General features: G+C 47.9%; 1 protein-coding gene across 4 annotated transcripts in view; it reads left to right on the plus strand.

The window, feature by feature from the left end:
• GOPC (golgi associated PDZ and coiled-coil motif containing) overlaps positions 1-16,404 on the plus strand; it is a 214,216-nt gene that overhangs the window by 173,123 nt on the left and 24,689 nt on the right. For all 4 annotated transcript variants that reach the window (XM_085611294.1, XM_085611293.1, XM_085611292.1 and 1 more), the window contains one exon: positions 2,879-3,043. In XM_085611294.1, the coding sequence (XP_085467420.1) occupies positions 2,879-3,043 (165 nt within the window). The remainder of the gene's footprint in view (positions 1-2,878; positions 3,044-16,404) is intronic.

The raw sequence follows: 16,404 nt of genomic DNA on the forward strand, positions 1-16,404 counted from the left end.
ATCAAACTTCTGCAACTACTTTCACGTCAATCTATATGACTGAACGGCACTCCAGACATCATGGAGAAATAAATCACCATGACCCGAGTTGCTGAACCTGATCGCGTGGTGCCTGACCCCCTAAAAGTTAGGTCACTTGGATTTGGTGACGGAATTTAGGATCATCCTGGTGCAGGCAAGAGCTTCTCCAACCACAGAGATATAAAATGCCGCAAAGTGGAAACGTTTTTGTGTCTGGAGCAAAACCAAAGCTTTTCATCCATTTAATATTTAAGGACTCCTCAGATATTCCTACACTTATTGGACCTAGCAAAGAGTGGATTGGAATACCCAACAGTTTAAGTCTATCTAGCAGCAATATCCAGATTTTGACAAACCGAAGACACCTCATCAACTCCATTCTTTCAAAGAATCATAAAGAAAGTAATGGAAGAATGTTTATAGCAATTTCCACCATTATGGCGCCCTCCAGTATCATGGCAGATTCTGCCTCCCTTCAAGGCACATCTAAAGTTCATCTCTAGGAAGACGGCGCTTCTCCTAGCGCTTCCAGCGGCAAGAAAGGGAAGGAAAAAATGCAGGCATTCACTTTCAAAGAACGCTTTTTCTGATTCTCAAGGAACAAAGTCCTCTTGCAAACCAACTATAAATTCATACCTAAAAAAAAAAAAAAGTTCATACGGACTTCCTGTGAATGAACCGGTTCTACTATGCTCATTCTTCCGAAATCAAACAATGGCCGCAGAACGAACAATGAATGCACTCTTCATAGGTATGCAGATGCATTAGGTTCTATTTAGACCAAACAAAAGAAATCCAATAATCAGACCAACTGTTTGTGTCTTTCGGCCAGCCAGGAAGGGGTTGACCCCAATCCAAACAGGGGATAACAGGTTGGCTCTCAACCTACATCACCCTCTTTCACAGCAGACCCAAGCGTCCACTCCAGGGAAGAGTTAGGGCACATTACAGCGGTATCATGGCTATGACTGCTGCACTGTATGCTGGTGCACTGTTGGAGCCGGCCTCGTGGCGTGGTCCTGTTCCCCCTCGCTAAGCCGCACGAGGTCCCATGCACCTCGGGGCTCCTCCATTTTGGATTGTACGTGACTCTACGTAACCACCTACGTGACCCCGCTCCACCCGGCCTCGGTCCCAGCGAGGCCCGACATTGGGGCGCCAACCCCTGGCCAGGGGAATACCACGTGAACACCTCCCCATTCCCGGCGGAGGGCAGTATCGATGGGACCCCCAACCGTCCTTCCACACCTAGGTGCGATCGCCCCACAGCTCTCTGGGGCCTGGTGCCTCTCCTGCTGGGCGTCTGGCCGCTCCCGACCCGGCCTCTCCGCCCCCCCCCGGGCGCAAGGGTCCGGACATCAAAGGGCTCTAGACCTATATCTGGGGCGACCCGGCAACAAGACGGCAGTTGTATCCCGGAGTCAAGAGCCCTGCTGATCGGATCGCGGCTGACCCTACGGAGAAAGACTCATCCTGAAACCACACTCTGAGCCCTGCTGACGACGTCGCGGCTCCATCGTGCTTAAAAGACCTTCACGACCCTTTGGGGCCCTGCTGACGCTGTCGCGGCCCAACCTTGTTGAACTTACTATCAGAGCCCAGCTGACCTCGTCGCGGCTCGACCGAAGCGGACCTACCACCAGAGCCCTGCTGACTGTGTCGCGGCTCGACCCAAGCGGTACTACCACCCGAGCCCTGCAGACACCGTCGCGGCTCCCCACGTCCGAGCTGCTTTGAGACCAGCACGCAAGGTCTGGCGCAGAACCTCCCCGTACCAGGCTGGTACTAAGACTGTCCCGCTACCCTACCCCCACAAAGACATTGAGACTCTTCTGGATCACTCGATCCCCCTGTAGATATATTGAATGTGCTACCATTGATAAAATACCAAGATAAGCAACTGATACGGAGTCCTGTGTAGTGGTGTTACTGGGCCTAGTACGATCAAGGGAGAAGGACCTCTCCTAGGAGGCTTCTCGGCGGCGCTCGGCTGTAACTTTGCGGTAGGAAGGTGCCCCGGAGTAGTCTCCCCGAGTCCCCGGTGGTCCTCCCTCCAACATGCACCCTTGCAAGACTTCTGCCATGCAGCTACCTGGCACACCTTCACGAAGCACTACTGCCTCGACGTGAACATAGAAGCAGACTCGGCAGTGGGACAGGTAGTCCTCTGTAACCTGTTTCAGTACGAGATAGCCTGCTTCCAGCTTTCTTAAAAACTATTATATTTTTTTGTATTGCTCACTATTCTGTTTCAAGCATGTGAATATATGAAAGATCCAGAGCCGGAGAATTAATTAGTTACTTACCTGTAACTCCAGTTCTCTAGCGTTGGTATCCTTCATGTATTCATGTGCATCCCTCCCTCCTTCCCAGTCAGATTCTGATTTAATATATAGTCTTCTCACACTTGTGCTATCAAATATGGTAGCCTCTAGGGGAAGAAGGAGAGCTGACACTTCGCCTTATTGGCTAAAGTTCGGGATGTTTTCAATGATGTGGATGTTCTACTAAATAAACACTGTTATTGAGGCATATGGCTGTTCTAACACAGTTTACTGGTATTTATGATTACCAGGGTTTTCCAGCCTGATGACAGAGAATGATTCAAGCATGTAACCATACGAAAGATACTAATGCTGGAGAACTGGATTTATAAGGGAAGGAACTAATTTCATATGTTCCTATGAAACAGTGTTTTGCGTGATCTACTCACCAGTGGAAAAGTGGCCTCAATTAATTATGCATAATTGAGAAACCCTGTCATTTTTTTGTGGTGTTGTTGAGATGTAACCTTAAACTAATGTATGCACACAAATGGCTTCTTTTAATTTAGTTTGATTCTTTCTTTCCCCATCAGGGAGGCAAAGAGCATGGTGTTCCAATTCTGATCTCAGAAATTCATCCTGGTCAACCTGCTGATCGATGTGGCGGGCTGCATGTTGGAGATGCTATATTAGCCGTGAATGGAATAAACTTACGTGATGCCAAACATAAAGAAGCAGTTACCATTCTTTCACAGCAGGTACTTTCTAGGTCATATATACAAAAGCACCCTATTTTGTTTAGTTTCAATTTATGTTATATTTTTGGTTAACAGCGAGAAAGTTTGCTGGTCTTCCTAAATAGATATGTTTTCATTTTTCTTTCAGCGTTAAACTCTGAAAAGCCTGTACCTAAGTACGAATATGCTTGTTTATTTTGTCATATTTTACTCGATTTAGTAGGCCTGGACAACGTTTTTGTCTTGTCAGCATAATCTTGTTTAATTTCTAGCATTTGATGTTACGTTTGTTAAGCCACATTTTCAAAATTATGCTTTTATTCCACAATGTGTAATTATGTTCTTTTGAGTAAAAAGACTGTTGTTGGAAAACGGGTACAGCATGGACAAATAGAACATGAGTGGCTGTTCACAGCATTTATGTGTTTTTGCAGTATCTTTTTAGAGTGAAAAGTAATTGGATGCGAGGACGCATTTCGCACTAATATATATAACTAAATGCCAGATTTGGATTTCATGTGATTTTTTTCCCAAAACATTTGCATAATTATCCAAAAGGAAATTGCACTAATTTCGCACACCATTAATTTTCATTTAGTCACTGGAGTATTTTTTGCTTCTTTTTTTAACCTAGATATCTTTTTCCTCTTTGCTGTCTGTCTCTCTTTCTCCCTTTCTTTTCTCCTGGAGGAGAACTAGGATTACAAGTAAGTAAGTAACTTTTCCTTCTATTTCTTTCAGTTATGCTTTAGAGGCCTTGGAAGCATTAAAATCGAGGAATCTGAGAATATTTGATTTCCAGGTTTAGTCTCTAAAGAAAGTCAAGTATACTGAGTCTTCGATGTCTGAGCCCTGAGACTGTTCGGATGAATTTTGCTTAGAATCTTGTGTTTTAGACATTGAAGACCTGCTGCTAAGCTCTTAAGGGTATCAAGTGATACTGAGCTCAGATGGACCATTCTCATGAAAGCATGTTCTTTATCTTCTGATGTGTGGAGTTTGGTCTGGGTGTTCATCCAGAGCATTTCCAATATTGCCTGGCACATACCTTTTAATAGTTGTTGGACAGGAAGCGTGGGGGGGGGGGTCAAATCTGATGTTAGGGTGCTACTACTTTTGCTAGATGCCATGACAAATACCTCGTAAATAAGCCTAATTCCAGTTCTTTCTTTATACCTCTTACAGCCCCCACCTTTCTCATCATTTAACTATGCCAATGTCTGTTCTACTATTTCATAGTTCCCAAATAGGTAGTATACTATGTTCTGATATGTGTCTGTCCATGTCAAGAATTTTCTATGGGTAGCCATTAAGGGTTTTCAGTTTTCGACTTCTATGTCCCAAGTGTACCAGGATGACAAATGCCAACATGTTTCATCTCTTGGTGTGCATCAGGCATCGGATGTGTGGTTTATCACACATTTTTCCTTGTGTTTCTTTCTGCACATTTCTCATCTTACACATATCCAGTCTGAATCTGGAAAATTCTGCAATTAATAGCTCCCCATTATTGCCAGATGGTGCTATGAACACAGTAATGGCTCTTATCATCCCGAATATGACGTCATTGTCCTTAATAAAGTCCTGCCTGGCATGCTGACATCAGTTCCTGTTTTTCTGTGCCTAGATGATGCAGATCCTGAGCTCATCTTTGGTCTTTTCTGGTGATTCCTTATGTTTGTTTTGTGATGTCAGGAGGCCTTGGATCCAGTGTCACTTATAAGGTGTCAGGCTTCAAATCTAGGTACAAGTCTCCGTTTCCACCCACCTTGACATCTACATATGGTGTGTGGAGCCAGAGCAGGATCGTTCCCTCAGTGAGTCTATGCATCCGCCGGCCATGGGAAAGCGGAGTGCCAATGTGTTCCTGGCTAGGGTCGTTAAGGTCAATTCCCAGTTCTTTCTATAAAAAACATTAAAAAAGGCATCAGGGGAACGCATCTAATTTCTCCTTGAGCAAAGAGTTCTGCTTTTGGGACTGGTTAGTAAGTCGGTGGCACTTTTCCCTCAACCCAGCTCAGTCTTCAGAGCGGATTCCTGTCCTAAACAAGCTTCTAACAGAGTTTTCAGATCTGCCAACACCTCTCAGGTGGAGGTCTTTCATCAGGTGATGTTGGACCACTTCATGGCTCTCACTTCCCCCTACAGGCCCCCCTCAGCCTCACAGGTGTGTAGCATGTCTCATTTAACAGCATTAGCCTCAACGCCTTCAGGCTGTGGTACTTCAGACTCCATCCTCGTTGCTGCTGCTTGGGGTCCTGGCCACCCTGCTGTTGAGTCAGACCTGCTAAACCTTGAAGCCGCTTTCATTACCATTTACAGCGATGGCAGCACCTTTCGCAGTGTTGCATCCTGTTTTGTACCACCAGTCCCCTTTAAATCAGAGGAGGTTCTCATTTCTGCTAAAAAGAAGGTCCAGGCATCCCTTGAAGATCAATTCTTGAATTATCCCCTCTTGGGGCCCAGTGAGATGTCAGTTTGATGAAGCTTTAAGGTCCAATGTGGATGCCATGGAAATTCCAGTCTTATAGTTACAGTGCACCAAAGGTGGTGACTCTGAGGTGGATAACATCTTCCATTAACAATATACAAATTCTGTGTCTGTTTTGGCATCTGGCATGCCAGCAGCCTTAGCACACCCCCTGAAGAGGACATGAAGACCACCCTCAGAGGCACCCTGATCTACCGACCCCCGGGACCACGCACCCAATTCAGCGAGGACATCGCCGACTTCGTCAGCCCGCATGCCCTCCCCTCCACTGACTACATCCTCCTGGGGGACCTCAACTTCCACCTGGAGAACAACAACGACCGCAACACCAGCACCCTGCTCGACAACCTCGCCAACCTTGGACTCCAGCAGCTGGTGTCCACCCCCACCCACCTCGCCGGACACACACTCGACGCCGTCTTCTCATCCAGCACAGACATCGCCTTCAGCCACGCCACAGAACTTCACTGGACGGACCACAGCTGTGTCCACTTCACCTTCAAAAGAACGACGATCCACCACCACCAGCAACAGGTTGCCCGTAGAAGCTGGAACAAGATCACAGCCGACCAGCTCGCCGCCTCCCTGAGCCAGCACCCTCCTGCCAGCTCAGCGAACCCCAGCCAGGCCGCCGAAAACCTCACGAAGTGGATCAGCAACTGCGCGGACGAACTCGCCCCTCTGAGGACCCCGCCCAGCAGACCCGGCAGCAAGAAGGCCCCATGGTTCACCGACGAACTCAAGAGCTCCAAGAAGAACTGCCGAGCCCTCGAGAAAGTCTGGAGAAGGGAACCAACACCGGACAACATGACCACCCTCAAGCTCGCCACCCGGAAGCACCACCAACTGATCCGCGCCGCCAAGAAAACTGCATTCAAGGACCGGCTGGACAACAACGCACACAACTGCAAAGGACTCTTCAACGTCGTGAAAGAGCTCTCCAACCCCAGCGCAGGAAACAACGACATCACCCCATCGCAAGACCTCTGCAACTCCCTCGCCTCCTACTTCCACAACAAGATCGCAGACATACACAACAGCTTCAGCATTCATCCGACGCACGCCACGACCACAGCAACGCCGCCCACCACCACCCTCCGCGCCTGGACTCCGATCAGCACCGAAGAGACCGTCCGCATGATGAATTCCGTCCACTCCGGATCTCCGACCGACCCCTGCCCTCACCACGTCTTCAACAAGGCAGACGGTGTCATCGCACCCCACCTGCGGGACATTATCAACACCTCCTTCGACACCGCCACCTTCCCTGAGAGCTGGAAGCACGCCGAACTCAGCGCTCTACTCAAGAAACCCACAGCAGACCCCACCGAACTCAAGAATTACCGCCCCATCTCGCTCCTCCCGTTTCCAGCCAAAGTCATAGAGAAGACCGTCAACAAGCAGCTGGCCGCCTTCCTCGAGACAAATGGATCCCTCGACCCCTCAGAGTCTGGCTTCCGAGCCAACCACAGCACCGAGACCGCCCTCATCGCTGCCACCGACGACATCAGAGCCCTGATGGACAACGGAGACACAGCGGCCCTCATCCTCCTAGACCTCTCCGCGGCATTCGACACGGTCTGCCACCGCACCCTAGTACAGCGCCTCAGCAACGTCGGAATCCAGGAGAAGGCACTGGAATGGATCATCTCCTTCCTCGACGGAAGGACACAGAGAGTCCGCCTACCACCGTACAAGTCAGAGGCCACCAAAGTCATCTGCGGCGTCCCTCAAGGATCCTCGCTGAGCCCCACCCTCTTCAACGTCTACATGAGCCCCCTCGCGGCCATCGCACGCCAACACAACCTCAACATAATCTCCTACGCCGACGACACCCAGCTGATCCTCTCCCTGACCAACGACCCCGCCGCCGCCAGAGCCAATCTGCACGAAGGGATGAAAGATGTAGCCGAGTGGATGACGACCAGCCGCCTGAAACTGAACTCGGACAAGACGGAGGTCCTCATCCTGGGCCCCTCGCCCTCCGCCTGGGACGACTCCTGGTGGCCCCCCGCCCTGGGCACCGCACCCAAACCGACAGACCACGCACGCAACCTGGGCTTCATCCTGGACTCCTCCCTCTCCATGACCAGGCAAGTCAACGCCGTCTCCTCGGCGTGCTTCAACATCCTACGCATGCTACGGAAGATCTTCTGGTGGATCCCCACCGAGACCAGGAAGACCGTCACCCAGGCCCTCGTCACCAGCCGACTGGACTACGGCAACGCCCTCTACGCCGGTACCACCGCCAAGCTCCAGAAGAGACTCCAGCGGATCCAGAACGCCTCAGCCAGACTCATCCTCGACATCCCACGAAACAGCCACATCTCCGGACACCTGAGAGACCTGCATTGGCTCCCCGTCAACAAAAGAATCACCTTCCGTCTCCTCACCCACGCACACAAAGCCCTTCACGACCAAGGCCCGAGCTACCTCAACAACCGAATCAACTTCTACGCTCCCAAACGCCACCTCCGATCAGCCAGCCACGCCCTCGCCGCCGTCCCCCGCATCCGAAGAGCGACAACAGGAGGAAGGTCCTTCTCCTACCTGGCCGCCAAGACCTGGAACTCCCTCCCTCCCGACCTGCGCCTGACCCAAGACCACCTCTCCTTCAGGAAGAAGCTGAAGACCTGGCTGTTCGAGCAGTAACGGCACCCCCCCCCCCCCAAGCTCCTTGAGACCCTACGGGTAAGTAGTGCGCTCTATAAATGCCTTGATTGATTGATTGATTGATGCTATACACTTTGAGTACTCCTTCAGAATAAGTTTGCTAATTCACCGCTATGGTGCAGAAAGCTCCAGAAACGCTTTAGTTGTCAATGCCCATTACTGGAGCTGACTGTACTCTTACGACTGTCTTCCATGACTCCCACGATTCCACTGCCTTTAAACAAGGTCCTGCATGAACCTATATTAGCTGCCTGAGAGAAGCCGTTTTTTAGGGCCTGGAGGGCCACCACCATATCACGCACTCCTCCAGGCTTGTGCCAGCCAGTGTTCAATTTTTCTATCCACATCTCGCCAGAAAGCCTGATAGTTTAGATGTCTTCAGTGAAAAGGAATACCAGAGCTTTCCCTACCACCCTGCTGGACTGTGATCCAAATGTCTGGATTTCATGGAACATAAGCTATTTGTATTGGGGAGTCTTGCCCTCCGTAAAGCAAATGCCACATGCCACTTGGGAAATATATCCTTGCTCTTTGAAAAATGACCAATTCGGCTGCCATTAGCCTTCCTGAACAGTTGTCCGGGATTAGCTTGTTGCCCGCAACAAAAATGAAAGCATGCCTGAATGTACTCTCTACTCTAGTCTTCTCAGTAGACATTCAGACAGCCCCTATGGATAAGTCCTTTGGCTGGAGAAAGATTATTTATGGAGAAAGCAGATTACTTCTTAGAGTGCTTTGAACAAAGCATGGACCTGGTGTACTTTTGGGACTAGACTCCCCAAGCCGATGGCTCCACCAGTAATATTAGTTTTTTTAGGGTTTTTCTGTGGCACAGCCTTCAAGACTGTTCTAGCTGGTTTAGCAATGCAGACACTGAAGCAGTTCTTTTTACTTCAATTGGAGAGGAGACTCCAGATGTAGACCACTAGTCCCCTTCCGCTGCTTCTGCTTCTGTAGCTGCAAAAACCATTTTAATGCACCCTTTTCTGCCCATCAGCTTTTGTTTCTTCGGCCAGTGGAAAATGTTACCACAGGTCAGTGGGTGCTCCAAGTGAACTTCAAGGTTTTTGCCCTTCCCTTCCTGACTGCTCCTCTGAAGGTCACCCTTCCAACCAAAATTCCTTTCCTGATCATGCCTAGATTTTGGATGTGGAGGTTCTTTCCCAGCTTCAGAATGGTGCCATAGAGGTAAGCAGCAGGAATCTACTCTTGATATTTCCTGGTCCACAGAAAAGACAGACTGTTTCTGGATTTGAGGATTCTAAACCTTTTCCTCAAGCAGGTAAAGTTCAAGATACTGCCCTTGTGCCAACTTGGCCAGTTACCTCAGCGAGATGTGCAGGCAAACTGAAGGCTTTGAGCAGTCGTCCACTGTTCACATGCTTCTTTCTTGCCAACCTTGTCCTAAAAAAACCCACTTTCCTCCCCAAGGTGGATACACCTTTATCTGGGTCAATCTACCACTTTTCCCAACATTATCTTCCACCTCAACCAACCAAAGAGGAGGATAGTTTGCAATGACTGTGCCACAGGTGTGTGATTAGTTGTTATCTAGTTGTCACCAATAAGATCAGGTCTTCATAAGATAAAATTTGGTATGCTCTCATTTAGGAACCACCTGAGGGAATCCATACCAATTCCACGATGGGCAAACTCTTTCACTGCAGCCTTAACAAGATGTGTACCAGTTAGTGAGATTTGCAGAGCGCAGAGATGGGCTTCCCTTCACAGTTTTGCCAAATACTACTGGTTGGACTTGCATATGAGAAGAGATGCCCATTTTGGTCGCTCGGTCCTCCAGAATTTCGTCATCTGACCTTTCCTTCAGGTCCTCCCCTGGATGTGGGTACTACTTTGAAATCTGCTCTGGAGGTGAGGAATGTGTAGAAATATCCATGGAAAGTAAAAGTTACTTGCACTCGGTAATTTTCTTTCTGATGGATACTTTGTCTGCAGATTTCTTACTGATCCTGCCCTTCTCCTAGGGAGGTCATAGGCCTGTTCATAAGGTACCAAGACTGCTGAGCTGCACTGCTGTAACGGCTGATGTTTTCGACCCGAATGGCATGGTTAAAAACAGGCTTTTTCTGATGTGTGGCCTCCAGTGACATCACAACTCCACTTCCGAGTTTGAGATGGAGCCAGCCACCCTTATTTAGCGCCTTGACTCCCTTGGGCAAAGTTAGCGCTTTATACATTTTATATTGATTCATTCATTATTCATGCAGGAGAGCTATGTCAGAAGTGTCTAGATCCAGTCTGGCTCCTGAGATATTCAAGCGGTAAGGAATCTGCAGGTGTATAGAGTATCCACCAGTAAGAACTTTACCAAAGTTCCCTCCATATTCATTAGCGGTTCAAGTGTTATTCACATTTTGCTTCAGACCATCACAGCATGCTGCATGCAGCAAAGGCTCAGCCTATTTCTTAATTGGCTTTCTTGCCCTGTGAGTGACGCCGTTTCATCTCATCACATGCAAAGCTACCTGAAACGATGTACACTTCTGTTCTTCACTGTTATGCCTGTGTTCCTGGGCCTCTCCTTTATATTTCTATGGTAGAGTTCTTGCACGTTACATGTGTTTTCAGAAAAGTATAAACATCTTTAAAAAAGCTCTTTCCAAGGCCAGACCTTTTGGCTTTGCCAATGCTTGTTATTGGTAGAAGAGTGAGAATACTGGGTTGTGTGGGAGTTTTGCTGTTCCCCACACATTCTGGAACTTTCTATCACAGAAATGTGAGAATTTTTTTTTTAAACAAACTTTACTGAGTGTTGTGCAATAACGGCCATGCGTCCTATCAAGGCCATTGTGCTATTTTCATTTTTGTTTTCCAATCGTGTACAAGTCTCCATTTGGTACAGACTAAATAGCAAGTTGCATATGTCAGTACATCATACTGTAGTCGGTACGAGTAGAGTACAACTGGTGTATACATTTCAAATATGCCGTATTATCTCTAGAAATAATTACATTTCACTATTTTTAAACAATTCCAATAACGTGAGCCCTCTCTCCCTCCCCCCACCCTCCCTCCTGGTCTGTCCTTTCTTGAATACCTCACAGCCTGTCACCTTTGTGAAATGGCAGATTCTATTCACTATTGCTGACGTGCCAATAGAGTACTGATATGGTCTATACGGCGCTGTCAGGGCTCGGGGACGGTGGAGCTAGTAGAGGCGCAGCGTAAGCATAGGACCGACAAGAAGACTAAGAACTACACCTCCCAGGTCACGGAGGCAAGAACTACAATTCCCAGACTCCTCGTGCAAGCCGCGCGTGGCCTACATAAGCTCCGCCTACCTGTAACACGGGGCTTGTCACTTTGTGTACTTCCGGGTCTCAGACGGAGATCCCTTGGACTTGCCTACCACTAACGAAGCGGGAAGTTCGGCACCGAGACGAACCTCTCCACTTCCAGGAGACTTCGCGGGCGTCCGGCCCGTGTTCACAGCTGCCGCTCTCCAAGCGCGCGGCAAGGAGCGGATAACCCCCGAGACCTTCCGTGGTGAGCGCTGCTCCCATTCCCTGTGTGAAGGGCTGGTGCGTGGTACGCACTCGCCTATCCGGTGGAGACGTGCGCTGCGCCTTGCGAGGTTTCTCGCGCTTCTCTCCCGGACTACAAACAGCTACCCCCGCTTGCATCGCGGTGACGACCGCAAGCCCCCCAACATACCGCGAGAGCGCTGCTCTCTGTTCCCTTCCTCCCAGACCTTTCTCTTGGACGCACTTACCTACCGAGCCGACTCCCCAAGGACACCCGGGATAAGCCGGTAGTTGCGCCTGCCGAGACACGCTATCCAGACTTCCTGGTGAAGTAACCAAGGAAGGATTCCGTCTTCTCTCACGGCATCAGCAACCCCCGCAGATAAGTGCTATTAACATTTCTACCGTATAGTACTGAACTCTTTAGTGTGTTTATCAACCTGTCGACCTATGAGGAAAGCAAAGACTGGTCAGAGTAAGTGTACAAGCGGGGGGGGGGAGCTCAGAGAAGGGGAGGTAGGTGCAGAGCGCGCGTCTGATGTGTTATGTGCTTCTGTCCCACCTGCAGGGCCTTTGGGGTGGACCTTACCAGAGATTGAGTATCTAGCAAGGACCTCCCGTGCCAGTGCCTCCCAGCAGTAGATTATTTTCGTTTTGGTTCTTTTATCCCCTTTTTCCCTTCCCCCTAGAGGTGTGACATACATGTGGTGTTTCATGAGCACGCAGGGGTGTCACCCCTGTGGGGAGAGGGTCTATTAGCAACGCATCGTTCCTGCTGTACCCGGCTGACCGGTGAGTCAAGACTCTTCCAACGTGATAGGCGCCCACCGCTCTTGACCCTTGTATGCAACTGGGTACGTCATGGAGTGGGGGTGATGTGTGTAGGTAGGAGGTCTTTCTGCCTAAAGACTTCCAACATGATGTCCCAGTTCATAGAAATGGGATGTTTCCGCAGTCCTCGTGCCTCCTCTCGTCTAATTGCCGCGCTTTCCGCACTGCCCCATCTAACCATATCACAGATAATGGGGGGCATCTGGGTGATTTCCATTTCATGGTGATCGCCCTTATAACCAATACACGGGCGAGGTCTAGGAAACGTAGCTGGACCCTCAAGGCTCTAGTACGCCTGCGTACACCCAGTAGGCACTCCAGAGTGTTGTCATGAATTGTGAGGTCTGTAATCTCCCCAAGTGTAGTTCGGACCATTCCCCAATAATCCCTGAGGTGAGAGGACATATGTTTTTTAACCAATGTTTGACCTATGCAGGGAATTCTGGGTAAGAAAAAGTGGTGTAAATTTTGCATGCCATACCACCCATGACTTCTCGGTGTCTTGTGTTCAGAAATATCTATGGTTGGTAGGTTTCCCAAGGTTTCGGACTTGAGAAAAAAAAACACAGCTGATGTGTGTTGTTCCTTTATTGACATGTGTATAGAGCCGTGAAAGAGTGAAATTACATTTTACCCACCCAAGTTGGTGTTACACTGGTGGCTGCTTTTCTTATGGGCTACTAGGTTATGTTACCATCTTTCTTTCCTCCCCACACCCTTCTAAGGAGGATGAAAGGCTACTAATGTTATACCCTCGGGCTTCTTATTCTACATTGACAGGAGGAGGACTGGCGGGATGGATGGCAAACTTGTATGTAGGCTTTGCTACTGTCAAGAAGGGTAAGGGTATGAACAAGTGCATAATTCCTCTGGGTCATTCTTTGAATTAATATCTGCTACATGTTGGCCAAGGAGGTACTGCCTGAAAGTACTCTGGCCTATTCCACTGGGGGCCAGGGAGTTTTCCACAGAGTTGTTCAGAGGTGTTCCACTGATTGAAATATGTCAGATGCAACCTCGTCTCGCTTCCCATGTTTGCTAAACAGTACTATTTTCTCCTGTTTGGAATCTTATTGGGCATCATTCGTAAGTGAAGAATCTGCATAGGAGGGATTCATCAGAAGAATAAGTTACTCATCTACAGTCGTGCCTTTTCTTAGTGGATAATTGATCTTCCTGCACATTCTTCACTGCCCTCCCGAATACCCTTCTATGGTAGCTTTCTTGACTAATAAGTTTAATATGGTTTCTATTTGTTTTTAGGCATTCTGTTATGATTTAGTTCCTCTTCCTCAGGCCTCAGTTGGGTGTGAAATAAAGTGAAGGGACTGGCTTCAGGCAGATCCATGAGTATAGGCCAGTATTGCCATCTGTAGGGTGGTCAGAGCTGTCACTGGAGTACTGAGATACTAACTACCTGGTGACACTGAATATCTATTGCTTGGAGTGGTTTCTGGATCCAATAGAGCCTGAGATTGTTAAGTGAGAAATCTGCAGGAAAACCCACCAGAAAGAGTTGCTGAAGAGAAGTAGCTTGTTGCTCTAGCTCATGCTCTCTGTGCAAAGTCTGACTACACCTTTTTCTAGCCATAGAAGGTAGACACCGCCTTCTACCTTCTGCAGCCAACAAGGATAGCGTTAAGTACCAGGAAGAAGGCTCACACGTCTTTGGATACATTGTAGTACTCTTCTTTATTAAGTTTCCAGTAGCGGACACCCCAGCCACATCCAACAGTCAACTGGGTCAGAATGCATCTGACCAGTAATTCCATCTTAGCAACCATCGCTACTTTCCAGAACATAGCATCATCCCATAATTATAGAACACCACATAACCTCCCTCACCCAATATTACACAAAAGAATAAAAGATTAAATATAACAATATTACATAATGATAATATTCACAGTAAGAATACAGGCCCAGTTACAAAACAAAGCGCATGATTTCAAATACAATCTTATAGCCGAAGCAGTACCCTCCTGATATGTTGTGGCCTTGCCACACGGTTTTCCACTGGTTTTGCACCACAAGGACATAGAGACTCCCCTCCACTGTATGATGTTAAGTCACCCTGTTAAGTGACTTAAGTGTGTTTGATCATGAACCTCCGCTCTTTTCTAATTCACCCACACCAGAACCCCCTCACTATTGGAAATCCTTCCGCTGGACAGTTAGAAAGGTGTTACACCCATTGAAACGGTGCAGTGAGAGTATATTCAAGCTCCTTTTTCCTAAGTCACACTCCCAATTCACACTACTCAATAAAGCTTGTTTCAAACTTTCATTCAATACTGCTATAAAACGTTCTCCAGCACCATTGCTTTCTGGGTGGATCAGCTCTGCTTTTTTGTGCTTTATGCATTTTGTCCTCCAGAAATCCTCCACCATACCAGAAGTAAGCTACCCTCCATTTTCCGTAAGAAGCAAAGAAGGAAGACACTCCCTCTCAAATATCTCCTCCAGATAATTTAGCACCACCTCATATTCCACTGAGTTCACAATCTTAATTTTTGGCCAACGTGAGAACATGTCAATGCACACCAGGACATACCTACCTCACCTTTTGATCTTGAAAGTACCAAGGATGTCCAACACAGTATCCACCCATGGGCCAGAGGCTTTTTCATTTAAAACCATGGGTTGGGTCCTACATTCCAACACATTATCAATGCACGGAGTCTATGCAATTCCTCACCTCTCTCAAGATCATAAAGTCCATTGCTGGCCACCAATAGCCCTATCTGACCATCTTTCTGGATTTGGATATACCCATGTGACTGTCATGCGCATTATCCTCCAATTTCTTCCTCAAATTGCTGGGGGGGTATCAGTTTGATCCCTTTCATCAACAATCCATTAACCACAACCAAATCGACTGTCAGCTGCCAAAATCCTCTGAGATCATCCTCGCACTCATTCTTACCACACCAGCTGCCAGAAATTATCCCAGTGGCCTTCTGCAACATCACGTCTTCAATTAATTATTTCCTCCACTCTCCGTCCATTGGAAATCAAACAAACATTCACTTCCTCTTCACCACCAAAGAAATCTCCCTCCTTAGTATCACACATCCTTGAAAAATAGACTGCAAGTAGATTTTGGCACCAGGTACATATCATCTATCAAATTCAAATTCCTGGAGGGCACCACTCTCTTACGAATCCTATAGACACCAAATCCACACCCTTCTTCACGAAAACTTTCCTGAGAGGCTTGTGATCGTTCTTAATCTCAAACTTGTTGCCCCCCCCCCCGAGGAATTTCTTTAACTTTCTCACCACTCAGAAGAGTCGCAACACCTCTTTCTCGATCACCAAGTAGTTCAACTCCGGTCCTCTAAACCCTCATAATACAAACAATATTGTCATGTCCTGCCCCTTTGATCTTTGCATAAGGATAGCTTCCCAACCCTTTGAGGTGGCGTCGGTCATCCTGCAGGTTTCATCCTTGGGCTCGAAGCTTCCTAAATTTGGAGCCTTATATAAACAAGATTTTACACTTTCACACTCCCTCTCAGACAACTGACACCAGACAAACTCTCGGCCTTTCGTCAGCAAGCTTCCCCTACACTCAGCTTTTTTTCAGCAAACTGTGGCATAAACTTATAATCAAACTCCACTATGTGCAGAAATTTTACCTGCTCCTCTTTATTCTGAGGCGAACGCATATTTTTAATGGCTTCCACCAATCCAGTTTCAGATGTAATCCCAGAAGCTGTAACCAAGTGACCTAAATATTACATTTCAGTCACTTGAACTAAATTTGTTCTGATTTCAATGTAAATCCACTATCTTGCCAGTACCTCCAGTAATCTACCATTGTGCTCATCAAGATGAGCCCCGATTACAACACATCATCCTGGTAGACCTTCACACCTTCAATCCCCTTAAGAAACTTC

This window comes from Triturus cristatus, chromosome 6 (genome assembly GCF_964204655.1).
Source record: "Triturus cristatus chromosome 6, aTriCri1.1, whole genome shotgun sequence".
Classification (NCBI taxonomy): Eukaryota; Metazoa; Chordata; class Amphibia; order Caudata; family Salamandridae; genus Triturus; species Triturus cristatus.